This window comes from Hemitrygon akajei, chromosome 9, assembly GCF_048418815.1.
Source record: "Hemitrygon akajei chromosome 9, sHemAka1.3, whole genome shotgun sequence".
Classification (NCBI taxonomy): domain Eukaryota; kingdom Metazoa; phylum Chordata; class Chondrichthyes; order Myliobatiformes; family Dasyatidae; genus Hemitrygon; species Hemitrygon akajei.
Window position 1 is genome coordinate 65092175 of NC_133132.1, and position 19449 is coordinate 65111623.

Sequence of the window (19449 nt, forward strand, 5' to 3'; positions counted from 1 at the left end):
TAATTAGAAGCTCGCACTGGTATGTAAATTATTCGGGGGTGACGATACCGGACAGCCAATCAAAGCGCGAAGCGGTGACTCACCATATAAGGGCAGCTCGCGCCATAAAAGGAAACATTGTCTCTTTATATGGGGAGGAGAAAGTAGCGCCGGGCACCAGTGTCGCGCTGCCTCCGCCATTGAGGGAATCCTCGACCGCCGGAGTTTCCAGTCATTGATTTATTTCTGAAGCCGTGGTGTGATTGGGGGAGAGAGAGGTTCTTTTGCCAGGGCGGGTATGGTAGGTCGGGTGATACGGGCTTGTGGGTGAGCGCGGGATTATTTGCTGGGCGTGGAGCAGAGTGCCGCGCCGTGCTGCGACTGCCGGTGTAGCGAGTTGGTGGCGGGAGTGAGAAGCAGCGGCGGGTTCCGCACGGACCGGAGCCCCGCACCATGCTGCAGAGCCAGGCTGGAGTTAACGACAGCGTCTCGACCGTGGGCAACCTGCAGCAGGCGCCTCCGCCGCCACCACCACCCGCAGCGCCCCCGCCACCGGGTAGCGTCCGCAACCGGGAACGGGAGCCTCCCCTCAGCTCCGCCTACAGTGGCTCGGAGGCCAGCAGCGACGACGAGGATGACCTGGTGGTGCCCCCGGTCCCGGTTGACAGGCGCGGGGTGAAGCGTCGGGTGTCGGACATGGAGGCAGCAGTCGGCTTGACCGGACACGACCCGAGCCTGGACTGCGGTGGCGGCCCGGGGCTGGCCGCGGGCAGCGGCGGCGGGGCTTACGGGGTAGTTGCAGCGGGAGGCCCGGCAGCTGCAGTGGCCGGGCTGAAACCGGGCAAGAAAACGCGAGGCAGAGTGAAGATCAAAATGGAATTCATCGACAACAAGTTGAGGAGATACACGACTTTCAGCAAGAGGAAGACGGGCATCATGAAGAAGGTGAGCGGCCCGGGCCGCGGCTGACGCTGCCGGCCTCGGCTGACAGCTCGCTGGCAAGCTCTGGGTTAAATGAGGCGGAGAGGGGGCTGGCCGGTGGAGTGGTGGGGTGGGCTGTTTATTCTTTCTCTCCCACCTCTTTCTCCCACCTCTTCCTCCCCTCTCTCCCTCCCCCAGTATCCGGATCCACTTCTGTATTGATGGGGACAGGTTAAACCCTGTGCGTGTGGGCGGGTTGGTTAAGACAACTTGTTGGATGCGCGGCGGGGACAATCGGAGTTGCAAGAAATATTGCAGCCGGGATACCTCAACAGGTAGCTGGAAATCCAGCCTGCTTTCCGAGGGTACTAGTGTCCGCCGTGACTGCTCTGCGGAATGAGTGCCCTGTTAAAGCTCTCTTTTTACCTCGTGGTGTAAAATTGCAGATGCACTGTAAGTTGGTGACCTTTTGCAGAGTGATGGTGCCAACTCTGCTGGTGGCTGCACCTAGAGCTGTTACTGGGATTATGGATCGAAAGCAACCCCCCTCCACTCCCCCCCTCCTTTTCTCCCCAGTTCAAGCCTGTTTACTTCCTGGCGGTCCCACCATGTGAAGAGCCTGATCTGTGAGAAGTGACAGGATATATGTTAGGCCCAGCTCCCTCTGGATTTTGAGGGAAGAGCAGCTAGCCAAGTTATCTGTCCAGTGTCTCCAGCCTGGGCACTGGGCCCTCAGCCTGGTGTCCATCAGTATACTTGGTGTGAGGGGGTGTATGCTGTCGAGCAGGAGCTATGAATTGCAGACTGGAGCGGGAGCTGTTGGTTGTTCAAGTGGACTTCTGGAAGCTTTTGATACCATCCAGTGCTTATTGGGACTATAATGGCAATCTGTTCACTGTGACCCTGTGATCTGTCTCAGAATCTGATGTCACAGCTTCAAGGGGGTGAACCTTTGCAACGCATTAGGCTCTTGCCAGGGACTGAAAGCCTGGACATCTTCAGCGCTCACTGCTTCGATAGTGCTGGTGACCAGGAAGAGCTCTTATCACCCAGCAGCTTACATCTACTTAAATGAAGAGGCTAGAATTCAGACATAGTGGAAGTATGCCATTTGGCCCAGTGAGCCAGCACCACCCATTGCACCCCCGTGACCAGTTCATCTGTATGCCTTTGGAGTATGGGAGACAGCTGAGCACCCACGTGGCCACAAACTCCTTACAGTGGCTGAACTGACCCTGGATCACAGGTGCTCTAATAGCCTAATGGTAACTGCTACACTACCATGGCAAATTTATTTTCCCTCTCAAACCTGCCCTCTCCCCTTTGCCTTTCGTACCCTTACCAATCAAAAGCTATCAACCTGTGCTTCAAATTAACACGAGCCTGAGCATCATTGTAATTTGCCTACTACTGCACGCAGCCCACAGTAGCAGATGGTCACAAAGGCACACCAGCAGCTCTCCTTCGTCAGGAGTCTTGGTATATCAGTTGAGACTTCCACAAGTTTCCACAGAATCAGGTTTACTGACATTATTCAGCAGCAGTGTGGTTCAAAGACATAATTACTAATTGCAAAATAACTAATGCAAAACAAGGAAAAATTAAGCAGTGTTCGTGGTTCTGGTCAAGATGGCGCTGATAAATTGTGACTCTACGTGTAGCTTCGATGGAAATCGTCAGATATCCCGGTTTAGGACCACTGGCAGAAACCTACAGTCACAGCCATGGGAGTATCAATAAGCAATATTGTTTTAGGATGTTTTTTTAAAAAAACATGTATCTTCAAATTCTGTGGACTCCAGCCAGCAGACTTGGGCTGCAAGAGCAGTTCCCCTTTAAGAAAGAGAAAGTGGAGAAGGCAAGCTGTTTTGTATGTATGATTGAAACACAGAGACCTTAGACTCCCCACTCGACTGTCCTGCTGGTGAATGTACAGACTCTGGAAGAACAAGATTGCAGAACCGGGGGGACATCAGGGACTGCTACGAAAACATGGCTCACCCCTGGCCATTTCAGATGCAGTGCTGCAGTCGCAGGCTTCACGATCCACCAAAAGGACAGGACAGCTGAGCCTTTTAAAAGTTAAGGAGGTTGAGCATGCTTTAGGATTAACTCATTGTGGTGCACAGATCCAATCTCAGTCCTGCTCACCCGACCAAGAGCATCTCGTGGTCAAGTTTCGTCCTGTGTACTTGCTGAGGGAGTTTCTTGCTGTCATCTTGGTAATGGTGTATATTCTACCCCAGGCCAGCATCGGGCAGGCATTGCAAAAGCTGAGCACCGTGATCAGCAGTCACAAAACAGTGCCCCCTGATGCCTTTCCTATTTTCGCAGTGGATTACAACCAGGCCAGCTTGAAGAGGTCTCTGACCTACCACAATTGTATCACCTGTGGAACTGGAGGAGCCAATGCACTTGGCACTGTTACACCACCATCAGGAACACTTGCTGTGCCACCCACACTTTGGAAAGTCTGATCGTACCTAGTTGTGCTTCTCCCAGTGTATAAGCAGAGCCTAAAGGTGGCAGCACCAGTGGCGAGGACCAAGGAGGTATGGTCAAGGGAGGCGGAGGAGCGCTTACAGGACTGGACAGTATTCAGGGATTGATCCTTGAATGTGAATGAATATGCCGTAAGACCTGTGTGGATGAGCGTGTGCCTTCGAGAACATACCCAGATCAAAAGCTGTGGATGTACTAGGAGATTCATAGTCTGCTGATGGCTGGCTCTGACAGTCAAGACCAATGATCCAAAACCATACCAGAGTTTAGGTATGATCTATGGAAGGCTATTTTAAGAGCGAAAACACAATTCTATTTGAAGTGAGAGACAGAATTGGATGAACATTAGCCCTGACAGGGTATTCAGGCCATTACTTAATGCAAAACCCAACATCGTAAATGGATGTGATGCATCACTGCTAGACGAGCTCAGCTCCTTTATGTGCACTTTGAAAGGGAGAATAAAACTCCACCTGTGCCAATCCCTGCAGCATCTGGTCACCTTGTGATCTCTGTCTCAGAGACCAACATCAGAACTTCTTTCAAGAGGGTGAACCCTTGCAAGATGTCTGGCCCTGATGCTGTACCTGGCAGGGCACTGAAAACCTGTGCAAACCAACTGGCAGGAGTGTTCAGGGACATCTTGAATGTCTCACAGCTGCGGTTGTAGGTTTCTACCTGCTTCAGAAGGGTGACAATCGTACCAGTGCCCAAGAAGAGCAGCCTGACAGCTATCACCCAGTTGCACTCACATCTACTGTGATGAAATGCTTTGAGAGACTGGCCATGGTCAGAACTCCTAAGCAGGGACCTGGACTTTGCCTATTGCCACAATAATTCTGCACCGGATGCAACCTCACTGGCTCTTCGCTCTGCCTTGGATCGGCTGGACGATGGCAGTGCCTGCATCAGGTTTGATGCTATTTCTTGACTAAGCTCAGTGTTAACACAGTTGTACCCTCAGTTCTAATCAATAAGCTCCAAAACTGTACTCCCTCTCCCTCTCCCTCCCTTGGCTTCCTCGTTGAGAGACGAGTCACTGCAGATCTGAAGCCACCTTCATGTTTCAGAAACAGCTTCTTCCCCTCTACCATCAGATTTCTGAACGACTATGTATGCTACCTCAGTTTTATTGTTGTCTTTTTGTGCTAATTATTTAATTTATACTGTAATTTTTAGTGATGTGCTGGTGCAAAATAACAAATTTCACAGCATGTGCCAGTGGTATTAAACGTTACTCTTGATTCTGATCATGCAAAAGTCTGATGGGGCCCAAGTTGTTCTGGAATTTTTGAGCGTGGGTCTCGGGCTCCTGAGCCGCCTCCTTGATGGTAGTAAAGAGAAAGAGGAATGTCCCAGCAGGTGAGTGTCCTGAATTAGCAGGATGTTTGGGCAGTTGTGCCTGTGATGAGTGCACGACCCCTGGCAGCATTGGAGCTTGCGATGTAGACAGTCTATATTCCTACCATTATCTATGTGGAAATTTCTAAGTGTCTTTGACTCGCTAAGTCTTGCACTCCTCATGCCTTCCTGATGATTACATCAATGTGTTGGGCCCAGGAAAGATCCTTTGAGATGTTGACGCAAGAACTTAAAGCTCACAATTTCTGCTGACCCCTCAGCAAGGATTGGTGTTTTCTCCTGACTTCCCCTTCCTAAATCCAATGCCACTTCCTTGGCTTTGGTAACATTGAATGTAAGATGACTCTACTCAACTTGCCAACCTGTCACACTGTATGCCTCCTCCGCGGTTTTACTTGTGTCATAGGCGAATTTGGGAAGATGGTGTTTGAGTAGTGCCTAGCCCATGGTTATGAATGTAAGGGAATAGAGCAGTGTCTAAGCTAACAGCCTGAGATGCACCTGTCAGTGGGATGTGCTCACTGATCTATTCTGACTAGTTACACCACAATTTGGCATAGAGGATTTGGTGCACAGGATCGCAGGAGAGCGCAGAGGGTTGCAGACTCGATCGTGGGCATAACCCTCCTTGCCATCGATGACCTCAAGATGTGATGCCTCAGGAAGAAGGCATCCATCGTTAAGGAAACTCGCCTTCTGCAACATGCCTCCTTCTTCCTACCACCCGGAAGTGGTATAAGAACCTACGCGATTTAGAAACGGCTTCTTCCCCTCCAAAAGATTTCTGAACAGTACCTCATTATTACAGTTTGTAGCATTATTTATTTGTTTGCTTATTGGATAATTTATAGTAACTTTTGTCTTGGGTGCAAAACCACTGTTTGAGAAAAGGACGCAGTCAGAAATCAGGAACTATTGGCCAGTTAGCTCAACATTTGGTCTTGGGAAAATGCTGGAATCCATTATTATGAAGATAATGTCAGGCACTTAAAGTTTAAAAGAATCCGAGTCAGGTTTTGTATCACTAGCGTATGTCCTGAAGTTTGTTAACTTTATGGCAGCAAAAGGAAGTTAAGTTCAGTAAGTAGTGCAAAAACAAAGTCGTGAGGTAGTGTTCATGGGTTCAATGTCCATTCAGAAATCTGAAGAAGCTGTTCCTGAACCAGTGTGTGTACTTTCAGGCTCCTGTACCTCCTTGATGGGAGCAATGAGAAGAGGGCATCTCCTGGGTGATGGGAGTCTTCAGTGATGAATGCTGCCTTTCTGCGGCATTGCTCCTTGAGTTGGGGATGCTCGTATCCATGGTGGAGCTGACTGAGTTCTCAATTTCCTGCAGCTTATTTTGATCTCATGCAGTGCCCCCCCCACCCCACCCGAGATGGTGATGCAGCCAGTTAGAATACTCTCCGGGGAAATCTGAGAGTGTCTTTGGTGACATGCCAAATCTCCTCAAACTCCTAATGAAAAGTAGCTGCTGTCAATATGTTGGGCCCAGGCTCAGAAATGTCACCCAGGAATTTGAAATTGCCCATCCTTTCCACTTCTGATCCCTCTGAGGACTGGTATAAGTTCCCTTGTCTTGCCCTTTCTGAAGTTTACAATCAATTCTTTGCTCTTATGTTACATGCAAAGTTGTTGTGGCAGCACTCAGTGAGCTGATATCTCACTCCTGTGCACCACCTCATCGCCATCTGAAATTCTGCTAATGATGGTTGTATTGTCAGTAAATTTATTGGTGGCGTTTGAGCTGTGCCTGGCCACACAGACGCGGGTGTAGAGAGAGAGGGTAGTGGGCTATACACGCATGCTTGAGTGTACCAGTGTTGATGAGGTGGAGATGTTATTTCTGATGTGCAGACTGTGGTCTTCCAGTGAAGAAGTCGAGGATCCAGTTGCAGAGGGAGGTACAGAGGCCCAGGATTTGGAGTTTTTTGGTCAGAGCTGTAGGAACGATTGTATTAAATGGTGACCTGCAGTCAATAAACAGCAGCCTAATATATTGTCCAGGTGATACAAGAGCCAATGAGATTGCACCTGCTGTGGACCTGTTGCGGTGATCGGCAATTTGCAGTGGGTCCAGGTCCTTGCTGAAACAGGAGTTGATTCTAGCCATAAACAACCTCTGAAGCACTTCTTCTCTGTAAATGTGAGACTCGAAGGCAGCTCAGCTTGCTATTCTTCGGCACTGATATGATTGTCGCCCTTTTGAATCAGCAGGAAATTTCTGACTGTAACAATAAGAGATAGAAAATGTCTTGAACACCTGCCAGTTGGTTGACAAGGGTTTTCAGAGCACCCCCAGTACACCATCAGGGCCCATCACCTTGTGAGGCTTCACCCTCTTGAAAAATGATTTTGCGTCAGCTTCTGGAACAGATCACAGGGTCACCGGGCATTGCAGAAATCCTCATAGCTGCAGTTTCATTTTCCCTTTCAAAGCGTGCAGTGAAGACTTTGAGCTCACTTGGGAGTGAAGCATCAGTGCCATTCAAGATGTTAGGTTTTGCTTTGTAGGAAGTAATGGCCTGCATACTCTGCCGGCGTTGAACCCTGCTGATTCTGTCTCTTTCCTCCTTTGGAGTTGTTCTTTTGCCTTTGAGAGTCCTCTGTAAGTTGTACCCAGCCTTCTGGTAGAGTGCTGGATCACTAGACTTGAGTACCACAGATCGAGCTCCTGGTAGTCTATGAATCTCCTGGTTCATCCACGGATTTTGATTTGGGAAAGCAGCAGCCTCATCCACAAGTTTTAATTAAGTCGGTGACAACTGGGGTGTACTTATTCCGATTTGAAAATTAATCCCTGAATACAGTCCAGTCCACTGAGTCGACAGTCCTGTAAGCAGTCCTTGCCTTCACATGGTACTGCGCGGAGTTCAATTTCTGCCTGTACTCCGCAAGCCAGGTAATCAGACTTGTGGGCGTGGAGTAGCACGGTAAGTGCTCTCAAGGGTGGTATAACAGTGGTCCAGTGAGTTGGCTCCACACGTGATTTGTTGGTAATAATTGTTCAGAGATGTTTTCAAGCTGGTCTGCTGATGGAGAAGACATGAGGGCCTGCTGTTCCGTGCCTGTTGATTGTTTTGATGGGATGTACACCATGGCTGAAAGCTCCCATGGCAGATAAAATGGACTACGCTTGATTGTGAGACGTCCCAGATTAGGTGGGCAGGACTGGGACAGCAGCACAGGGAGCCGATCGAGAGAGTGAAGCAGAATCAACGTGGTTCTGTGCTGGGGAAATGGTGCTTGGTGAATCTTGGTGCTTAAGGATGTAACAAGCAGGATGAATAATGGGAAACTAGGTATTTGATCTGATGCTGGAAGTTTAATACATGATGAGAAGGAAGCTCTTCACAATGGAGTACATAAAATCTATCTGGGATAGATGCATCGTTTTGGGGTGGGGGGGCTAGAACTAGTGAGATGCCACAGACATCCATGCTGGGCCTCTGCGTGCAGTTTACAATCTTTAAATGAAGCAACTGAACTGGAGAATAATTCTGAAATGGGAATGACAGTTGTGAGCAGGCCTTTGGAATAGAAATTGAGGAACTGGGTACAGATCTGGCAGATCAGAGTGTAATGTGGGACTGGATTATACATTTTGAGAGGAAGCTCGGAATAGTGGAAAGCTTTTTAAATGCTGCTGTACAGAGGGTTCTGGGTGCCCTTGTACATGAAATACAAAGTTAGCGTAGAGGACAAGAAGTGATTTGGAAGGCCAGTGGGGTGTTGGGCGTTGCTGTGGAGTAAAGTAGGGAGGATTTAGTGTGGCTTTATAGGCCACTGGTGAGACTGTACCTGGAAAAGGTTTATTTTTGTACTTAAAGACCATTGAAGATTGTTGATCATTGGAGCAAGAGGTTTGTCCCACAGCAAAGGTAGTTCTGTTGCTTCTCACGCCTGCTCCACTATTCAGTAAACCTGTGGAAAATCCTCTGCTCCAATCTCATGTCTTCTCCCAGAGTGCTTGTCTCCCGGGTAGTTTTGCTGATGGTCTCTGACCTGGGCCGGAAGCTGAGTCTTGGAAAGTAGGCCAGACTACAAACTCAAAGCAGCTGCTTAGAAGATCATCGATTTCCTCAGACCATTGGGATGGGTATATGGAGATAACCCTCCCCCAATGGTCTGAGCTAAATGTCTCTTGTGGAATTTAATCAACCTATGAGAGAGCATGGTTAACTCCCTGGGGGGCAGCTACATCGGTGGGCATTAGGATTATTCACCCAGGCCTTTGTGCCTTTTATTGGCACTTCACTGTAACTCGGATAATCTGACTTTCTTGGATACTTGTCAGATTTTCCAGACTATTCTTTGTTACTTGTGTAGTTACCCCATCTGTATTGAGAAAAGGCTGATTAATAATTTGGTGGTTAAGAGGCCTTGGGGAAGAACGATCTTAACTTTTAATAAGATTTTGAAAGTGTTGGTCTCAGTGTGAAGTAGAGATCTTAACGAAGGTGTGAGGCATGAATTGGGAAACATTTAAAGTATGACAGAAGCTAACTTTTAAAGAATTAATACGTAATTAATCTGTATATAATCCCTTAGTAAGCACAAAATCCCAGCTCCGACTGGCTAATGAAATGTTAGCTTGGGTGTTATAAATTGTAGAACTGTTCCCACAGAAGGAAAGTTAGCAAATGTAACTATTTTAAGAAAAGAGCAAGCTATTGACTAGATGGTCTGATGTACAGAATTACTAACTGCCACTTGGCTGGATTGGACAGAATTTGAATGAATTATTGAAAGAGTATTCACATTTGATAAATCTGAGTTGTAAGCAGCTGAATAGATACAAGGAAAACACGTGGTGATTTGTCCCTTTAAGTTACCACATGGAGCCCACTGCTTCAATCAGTTCATTCCAATTTTGTTCAATGAATTTGTGTTAATTAATTTAATAGGCAAAAAATGGTAGGACTACAGGGACTACTTGGGGTTGGAGGGTTGACTGGAATTCAGTAGTATAGGCTGAGTACTCCTTATCCAAAAACCTCCAAAATCTGAAGTTTGTTTGAACACTGATGTAACTTCACAAATGGAAAATTCCACGTGGTGCTGGGAAGGTTCCCAGGTGATGCACACCACAGGCAGTTCTGAAGAGGGACCTCGGATATGTAATGATCATAAGTTCATGAAGAATAGAGAAACAGTGCATAAAGTGAGAAATGAAGATCTTGATTGTGTATTGAAAGAGTGGATTTGTCAGTATCGGAGTGAAATAATGCTGATCATGTAACAAGCAAGGATCTATCACAGCAAACTGAAAATTTAAGGTAGTTGTGAATATTCAGCAGGCTGGTTGCAGAAATTTAAGAAAAGACACAGCATTAAATTTTTAAAGCATCTGCTGGTCACAAAGCAGCAGAGAAATTCATTGAGTTTGCCAGGAATGTTGCTGATGAAAATCTAACAAGTCAACAATGCTGATTTTTAAAAAAAAATGTATACTTAACATAAAACCTAAATAAAAGTACTGTAACCTTTTAATTACAAGGCATTATAGGTGGAGACTGAAAGCCTGCCATTGTTGTTCAATCATGTATTCTCCCAATGGTGCTTTTGTTTCCCTGCACTCATTAAATTTTCATTTATTAATGATAAGTAATTTTTTTTTACTGTTAGGTATGTGTGTGATGAACAAGTGTAAGACAAAGATTGCTTATCAGTAACACATAAATTCAAAGTTTGAAATAATGGCGAACTTAAGCTATCTTATTATATATTCCAAAATTTGAGATCCAAAACCCTTCTGGACCCAATAGCTCCGAGGGTAATGGTGAGTGTCTGTGGGAGGCTGGTTGAATGGCCGTCTTGGGTTGAGAATTGATGGGGTCAAAGGGCACATGCCAGTTTTTTTATCCTACTGAGGAATTAAATGTGTTAGAGATCTTTGTAGAAAAAAGACTAAAATTGAGCATTTTAAATGGTGAGGAATTGAAAAGTAATGGCATTTAGAGGGATCTTATGAGGTTAATATACTGATAGCAAGCATTTTGAAAGGCAGAGTGTATTGCCTAACATTTCGAGAGGACTTGGAATAAGAGTGGATGTTACTTGGTCTTATTACAGAGTTGAGGTGAGACCACGCAGGGTTACTGTGTTTTCTGTTTCTAAGAAAAGGTGTGTAATCAAGGGAATGATTGAAAGTTTGCCAGCTTTGTTTCTGAGGGATGTCAGGTTAATCCTGTGAATAAAGGTGAAATCCCCAGGCCTTTCCTCTGGAGTTCCGGATGATGATTGTCTTGTGTACCCTGCGCAGTGACATGTTTACCCCAGCTGGACCAACAAGTTGGTCGCTCAGGATGAATGAGAGGAAGTTGCTTTATTCAGTGCAGCTGATCTTTGAATTCTTTACCCAAGGGGGCTTTGGTGGCGGAGATGTATAGATTAGATATTAAAGGGAACCTGTGGCGCTGAGCTAGCTGATCAGCCATCATGTTACAGCAGAGCAGGGCAGGATGGAGGAGAGAACCACTCCTTACTGTTGCGTTCTCTGTGTTTGTAGAGTTTGGGCACCAGTATCAGATGTAGATTGCGTGTGCTGTTGTCTGGGGCTGCACGACAGGATGCTGTGAGCTTTGCATGTTCTGTGCTGCAGATCTGCCAGGGTATATGTTTGAGTTAAAGCAGAGCTTGTTGCCATAAGCACATGATGCAATCAGAAATTACAAATTTGCAATGTCACAGGCACATAGTGTGAGATGCATGATATTTACAAGAAAACATAAATTGTACATCATTAAAGAAAATGATTTGAATAAATAAAAACGGTCTATTGTAGTGCAAAGTGGACATAGTTTTGCCAGTCTGAGGTAGCGATGAGGGATGTTTAAGTTTCAAATGATAGGCCTGACAACAGCTGAGTACTCAATCTTCCACTCTTGACCTGACCTGGTCTAACAATCTCTCGGAGTGAGAATCCAAGTGTTGATAGAAGCTCATTGTGCAAACTTGGCCATCACTGAGCCAGTGTGCACATGTTGGGCTTGGGTCAGATGTGCAGCTTCTCAGGTACTGTGCTGTGATGTATAGACTGGTGTCCCAGTGTACTGTTCTGCATTAACCACTGCCCCTGTACGGACTGGTGTCCCAGTGTACTGTTCCGCATTAACCACTGCCCCTGTACGGACTGGTGTCCCAGTGTACTGTTCCGCATTAACCACTGCCCCTGTACGGACTGGTGTCCCAGTGTACTGTTCCGCATTAACCACTGCTCCTGTACGGACTGGTGTCCCAGTGTACTGTTCTGCATTAACCACTGCCCCTGTACGGACTGGTGTCCCAGTGTACTGTTCCGCATTAACCACTGCTCCTGTACGGACTGGTGTCCCAGTGTACTGTTCTGCATTAACCACTGCCCCTGTACGGACTGGTGTCCCAGTGTACTGTTCCGCATTAACCACTGCTCCTGTACGGACTGGTGTCCCAGTGTACTGTTCCGCATTAACCACTGCCCCTGTACGGACTGGTGTCCCAGTGTACTGTTCCGCATTAACCACTGCTCCTGTACGGACTGGTGTCCCAGTGTACTGTTCTGCATTAACCACTGCTCCTGTACGGACTGGTGTCCCAGTGTACTGTTCTGCATTAACCACTGCTCCTGTACGGACTGGTGTCCCAGTGTACTGTTCCGCATTAACCACTGCCCCTGTACGGACTGGTGTCCCAGTGTACTGTTCCGCATTAACCACTGCCCCTGTACGGACTGGTGTCCCAGTGTACTGTTCCGCATTAACCACTGCCCCTGTACGGACTGGTGTCCCAGTGTACTGTTCTGCATTAACCACTGCCCCTGTACGGACTGGTGTCCCAGTGTACTGTTCTGCATTAACCACTGCCCCTGTACGGACTGGTGTCCCAGTGTACTGTTCTGCATTAACCACTGCCCCTGTACGGACTGGTGTCCCAGTGTACTGTTCTGCATTAACCACTGCCCCTGTACGGACTGGTGTCCCAGTGTACTGTTCCGCATTAACCACTGCTCCTGTACGGACTGGTGTCCCAGTGTACTGTTCTGCATTAACCACTGCCCCTGTACGGACTGGTGTCCCAGTGTACTGTTCCGCATTAACCACTGCTCCTGTACGGACTGGTGTCCCAGTGTACTGTTCTGCATTAACCACTGCCCCTGTACGGACTGGTGTCCCAGTGTACTGTTCCGCATTAACCACTGCTCCTGTACGGACTGGTGTCCCAGTGTACTGTTCTGCATTAACCACTGCTCCTGTACGGACTGGTGTCCCAGTGTACTGTTCTGCATTAACCACTGCCCCTGTACGGACTGGTGTCCCAGTGTACTGTTCCGCATTAACCACTGCTCCTGTACGGACTGGTGTCCCAGTGTACTGTTCTGCATTAACCACTGCCCCTGTACGGACTGGTGTCCCAGTGTACTGTTCCGCATTAACCACTGCCCCTGTACGGACTGGTGTCCCAGTGTACTGTTCTGCATTAACCACTGCTCCTGTACGGACTGGTGTCCCAGTGTACTGTTCCGCATTAACCACTGCCCCTGTACGGACTGGTGTCCCAGTGTACTGTTCCGCATTAACCACTGCCCCTGTACGGACTGGTGTCCCAGTGTACTGTTCCGCATTAACCACTGCCCCTGTACGGACTGGTGTCCCAGTGTACTGTTCCGCATTAACCACTGCCCCTGTACGGACTGGTGTCCCAGTGTACTGTTCCGCATTAACCACTGCCCCTGTACGGACTGGTGTCCCAGTGTACTGTTCCGCATTAACCACTGCTCCTGTACGGACTGGTGTCCCAGTGTACTGTTCTACATTAACCACTGCCCCTGTACGGACTGGTGTCCCAGTGTACTGTTCCGCATTAACCACTGCCCCTGTACGGACTGGTGTCCCAGTGTACTGTTCCGCATTAACCACTGCCCCTGTACGGACTGGTGTCCCAGTGTACTGTTCTACATTAACCACTGCCCCTGTACGGACTGGTGTCCCAGTGTACTGTTCCGCATTAACCACTGCTCCTGTACGGACTGGTGTCCCAGTGTATTGTTCTACATTAACCACTGCCCCTGTACGGACTGGTGTCCCAGTGTACTGTTCCGCATTAACCACTGCTCCTGTACGGACTGGTGTCCTAGTGTTGCTGATGTGGTTGTTGCTCCTGTTAAGCCATGATAAAACAACCTGTCCTTCCTCTGTCCACGTACAGGCATATGAACTTTCCACGCTGACAGGCACGCAGGTGCTGCTCCTGGTGGCTAGTGAGACAGGGCACGTGTACACCTTTGCCACCCAGAAACTGCAGCCGATGATCACCAGTGAGACGGGCAAGGCGCTGATACAGACGTGTCTAAACTCCCCAGACTCCCCGCCGCGCTCTGACCCCACTACGGATCAGCGGATGAGCGCCACGGGTTTCGAGGAAACTGATCTCACCTATCAGGTATCGGAGACCGACAGCAGTGGAGAAAACAAGGTAAACCCATGGGGCAGCGTGACTCCGTGGTGGGGAGTAAGTGTTCAGCTGATACGTTGCTTTGTGGGTCTGGATGAAGATGAGGGGTAGGTGAATGGGTGTAATAGTTGCTGTGCTGGAGCTGCCATATGTACGATGTACCTGTGGAAACTGGAGACTAGTTTCAGGAATCTGGATGAACTGTGGGTCAAGCAGCTTCTTTGGTGGGAGGAGGGTGTGAAGAAACCCTGCATCAGTCCTGACAACTTTAATTCCCTTTCCACGTAGATGCTGCTTGACACGCTAAGTTCTTCCGACAGACTACTTGTCACCTCCCGTGTCCTAACACGTTCTCCTTTGATGGGCTCTGGCATTTCCCCACTCAGTTTCCTGGTGTCTGAGCTTTCTGTGGGAACTGTGAACTTGCCCGGAGATGGGTGAGAGTCTCTTCCTTCCACTCACCACGGGTTGCAGGGCCTTGCCTTTCTCATGGCAGTGTGGCTGCTACACTGGGCTCGAGAGCCCATGATTTGGCGGCAATGTTGCGGATGTTTTGAGCACTTTCCCCGTTGTCTCGGTCATCGGTTCCCATGGCAGAGTTCAGATGTTTGGTGTTGAATTGTCCTGTTAGAACAGAAAATAATCAAGAATTTTGGTTTGGCAGTTTGCATTTTCTCTCTCATTTTAGATTTTACTCACATCAATAGATGTGTTTTCACACAAAGCAATTTTGTGATTGTGTTTGAGTGACGTGTGTAAGCTTTGAGTTGTGCGTCATCCTGATTTGGAATTGTGTTTATTCCAGTGTCATCCCAGCAACAAAACTTACCGTTCAGCCACGATCATAGAAGCTGTAATTGTCCATCAATATGGCTCAAATATTGATAAGTTCTGGGCGTTATTGAATTGGGAGAGCTTGTAAAACCCACAGGCTTCGCACTGACTGATGTACAGTGTGTCACCGTTCCTCCTGTGGTGCTGGGTCCCAGCAATGGCAGGGCTGCCTCCACCAGACATCGGGTGGGTGAAGGAGCAGCGTCTCCGGTCGTGCCTGTCATCCTCACGTGTGATAGCAACAGCTGCCGGAAAGCAGCTTGTCAGTCGTCCATCTTTGGGGACTGTACTCTGACTTCTGAATGTATTCTGTGGCTTTAAAGGTTCAGACAAAACAAAATGCACAAATTGAAGACCTGCTGGTTCCTGGTTTGTGAACTGGGTCGTGACCAGACCATTGGCAGGGTGGGGTTGCCACCAAGGAACAGTTTGCGATGCTTTTCAGGAGCCGAGCCTTTTCATAGCAGGATTTCCCTTCTCAATCTCCTATTTCCCACCAACACAGAGGAGTGAAATCAGCTGCCAAGTCCAGATTGGAACTAACCTCACCATGGTTAGAGTTAAACATTGGTTGAGAGTTTTTTATTGCTGCCTGTTGTTTGACTGTGGTGGTGATGCTGGGAGATCTGGGAAGCTGCTGGGTGGATCTCATCTTCGTTCAGTGGTACTACAAGTTAGTTATTTGGACCTCTGTGAGCAGCCCGTGGATTGTGTGTTCCAATATTCACTCACGTAGCATAGAACAGGCAGTTTGGCCAACAGTCTTTATGTTAAACAAGGTACGGAATTAAATTCTCTTCTACCTGCACAGCAGCCACATCCCTTAATTCTCTGCATATTCATGTCTTTCTAAAAAAGCTCTAAACACCACTATATCTGCTTTTACTTCTACCCTTCCATGCACCCATTGTGAAGAGTCTATTTGCGTGTGCACACGTGTCTTTATAAATCCTTGCCCTTTGAATTTCCTTTAAATTTTCTCCCTCTTGTCTTCAGTGCATGTTGTCTAATATTTCAGTTTTTCTCTGGGTGGGGGTCGACCCTATTTATTCCTTTCATAATATCAGATCTTCTCTTGGCCTCTGTGGCAGACAAAAGAATCAGGTTTGTCCAATGTGTTTGTTAGAGCAGGCAGTGTGACAGTTAACTGGGAAGCTTCCTCACTGACTGCAAGCTCTTGGTGAACAGGGAAACCCATAAGTAACCCCTGCCCCTCAGCAGCTTCCTGTGTTAATGGTGGACAGAGGGGATAGGCGTACAAGGTTAGGGAGACTTCTCTGATAGTCTAGCCTCCCACTTCCTCATCGAGCCAAGTAGGCAATGCACAGCTGGTTCTGTTCAATATAATCATAGCTGGCTCGTCTTTTACCTTGCCCCTTCTTTCCTGCACGTGTCCCATAACCCTTCATTCCTCTTTCTTTCCACCTTGTCTCTAAATCGTAGAGCCCTCAATTCAGGACTGACTCTTGTTTCTCAAGTTGGTGGATGGGAGAGACTTTATTTTTGTACCTGTATATACCTGGTCAAACTTGTAAGAACTTTAACATAAAAATACAACTGCAGATGCTGTGGATCAAAGAATACGTACACGACGCTGGAAGAACTCAGCAGGTCAGGCAGCATCCGTGAGAAAAGAGTAGCCACCTGGCCCCTCTAGGCCCTACCCCCCTCCCCTATCTCTATTACTGGGCTTTGACCCTCTCTTCCCCCCCCCCCCCCCATTCCTGATGAAGGGTCTCAGCCTGAAACGTTGGCTACCCTTTTCTCACGGATGCTGCCTGACCTGCTGAGTTCTTCCAGCGTCGTGTACGTATTCTTGTAAGAATTTTGTCTGCTCCAATGAAATCACCCGTATTCTTTTAACAAAAGAGTCCAATTTGCTAATACCCTCCTGGAATGGCAGTTATACTTTTTGCCTGCACATCTCTGCAGAGTCTGGTAAATCTCTCCTGCAGTGCCAGTTCGCTCCCAGTCTTGCTACTTGCGTCCCTCAATGTGCCTGCCTCTGAGTGCTGCTGCTTGTTGATATCAAACTCTGCGGGCTGCATAATCTTACCTGCATTTGTTCGAAAGTTTGGAAAAAGTGATTGAATCCTGATGTTTGGAAGTGGAACTTTTATAAAAAGAAATTAAGTCCTACTGTTTATTTTTCCTGCTCCTAAAATTCTTGGGTTATAAATGTCAACAAGGCAGAATTTATATTTCCATTTTGCTTTTAAAATTGCTGCTCTGTGCTCTCAAAGGTTGTAGAGGTTCAGAGGGACTTGTCAGTGAGAGATGCTGGTCAAAGAAGAGATGCAGAAATGGAGAAAAGGGTTAAAGGTGTTTGTGATGGGTGAAAGGAAAATGAAGGAATAATTGTGGCAAAGCCAACACTGCTGTAATTCTTGCTTGAGATAAATGAAATGTTAATGCATTTGAGTGTGGTTTTCTGAACATGTATATAAATAACAATAAAATGGTGGCTGTGTGATTGTGCTGTAGTTGGTTCTGCTGCCAGATGGGGGCCTGGGTTTGAACCTAACCTTGGGTGACGTGTGTGTTCTTTGGACAATCTCCATCTGGTGCTGTGCTTTCATCCCACATCCCCGGAAACATGTGAGTTGGTTATTGTAAACTGTTTGTTTTGTGTAGGTAAGTGGCAAAAGGGTGAAAGGGGATTTAATGAAAATAAGGCAGGAAATAAGTTTCAGGGCTGCACAGAACTGAGTAGAAATGGTTCAGCTGGGGTTGCTCTGTGAAAACCCACTCTGGTCACAGTGGGCTGAATAGCCTCTGCTTTAGTAAATGAAGAAAGTAGGATAAGTTCATGCCTGAGAAATGGAGGACTTGGGTAAGTGGAGAAGTGTTTCTTGTGCATATAAACATGGTAGAATCTTAAAGAGCAAACCCATGTTAGAATGAAGCTGGAAATCTGTTTTCCCACAAACATTGGAAATGTGAAATTGGGGAGGGGGGGGGAGGCATGAAATGTGCAGAATGGAGGAGGGGACGTAATCCCACTTCAAGGAAAATCTTGGTTCCCTGCTAACTGCTTATTTCTCGAAGTTTGCCTTCTGGTCACTTACCCCTTTTATTTTGAGGATGTGTGGGGAAAGGCTGTGTACTGATTTGGGGCTCAAAGACCAGGATGACTACATTTGAAAAACAAGCATTTGCTGAGATGTGAGGTGGAGAGGGAGTTTGTTTAGTGGAGTGTAGCATTAAAAGTAAATGCATTCTTTTAGTTCTGGAGAGGTGTGATGCAGAAGGAGATCACTCTGAATAAACCACAAGTTGATTTCTGATCTTCAAACCCTTTCCTAAAGTGACCAGAAGCCATGCTGGCACATTGAAGGTGATGGGGAATTTTATGTAAGTTGGTTCTGGAGTATGGGAAATGATCCTTATTGTTTGAGGACATCCATATCCTTATGTATGTCTCTTCATTGTTTGAGGACAAGTTATGCAGAGGGTGGATAATCTTTTGTTTTGGGGATGTTGAGTTAATCATGAAGTAACTTTATCCACAGGAGTTCATAGCTAGTCAGATTCTATATTCCTGAAAAAGTGGCTTTGATCTGCAGGTAAACTGGTGATTATATTGTGCATCTGAATTTGGAATTAGTATAGTTAGTATTTATTGTCCACCTTGAATTAGTATTGATAAAATGGTTGCAGCCTCGGGTGACAGTGAATGAAAGGTGATTTCCATAATGGGACTTGGAAGGGAACATGCAGGAGATGGTGTTCATCTTTCTGGCTGTCACAGACGGTCCTTGCTGCCATTGTTCCTGGAGCTGTTTAATGATGAGATGTGCAGAGCCAGGTATGCTGTTCTGAAGCAGTTCACCTCATTTTCGGGCAGGTTGGCTATTGCTGCTGTATGATCATTGAGCTAGAGAGGCCTGGCAGCTGATCACTGTGCGAGAGTGCTCTCCTTTGAGGTCACTGCAAAGAAAGACATTTCAGAAGTCCTGGAATGGAAAGCTCCATCTCATGAACAGAGGCGATCAAGATGGAGGAATTGAGAAAAACAATGGTATCCTTTGCAAGAGAGAAGGTGGGAACAGAGTTGTCAAGAGGTACCAGAGTAGGTTTGGAACAAGAACTGCTCTCAACGTAGCCACCACAAAGATGTGTGCCTCAGGCCTCTGCCCCTTCAATTTGCAGGAGTCTAGAAAAGTTCAGGGTTCCTCACCTGGTTCCACCTATTGCCTGCCAGCTCGTGCCTTGCCTTTCTTTCTTACCCCTGTATGGACTATCTTCCTTCTGCACATGCACCTTTTGTGCAAGGTCCCAACCCAAAAGTTGACCGTTCCTCTGCCTCTACAAATGCGGCATTTTCCCCGAGTTCCCTGGGCAGTTTGGTGTGTAGCTTCATTGGCTTTCCAGAAACTTCTCAAGAAAGTAATACAACACCTTGTATTTAATTGACGT

At 47.2% G+C, this 19449-nt stretch overlaps 1 protein-coding gene across 6 annotated transcripts in view; it reads left to right on the top strand.

The window, feature by feature from the left end:
- The first annotated feature begins 237 nt into the window (after positions 1-237).
- The window catches only part of LOC140733194 (serum response factor-like), a 62079-nt gene continuing 42867 nt past the window's right edge, over positions 238-19449 (top strand). The window contains exons 1-2 of one of the 6 annotated variants that reach the window (XM_073056191.1): positions 240-924; positions 13951-14217. In XM_073056191.1, coding sequence (XP_072912292.1) covers positions 433-924; positions 13951-14217 — 759 coding nt within the window. In that variant the 5' untranslated portion in view covers positions 240-432. Of the gene's footprint in view, positions 925-13950; positions 14218-19449 lie in introns of all 6 variants that reach the window. The other 5 variants (XM_073056194.1, XM_073056193.1, XM_073056192.1 and 2 more) reach the window with 5 other exon arrangements.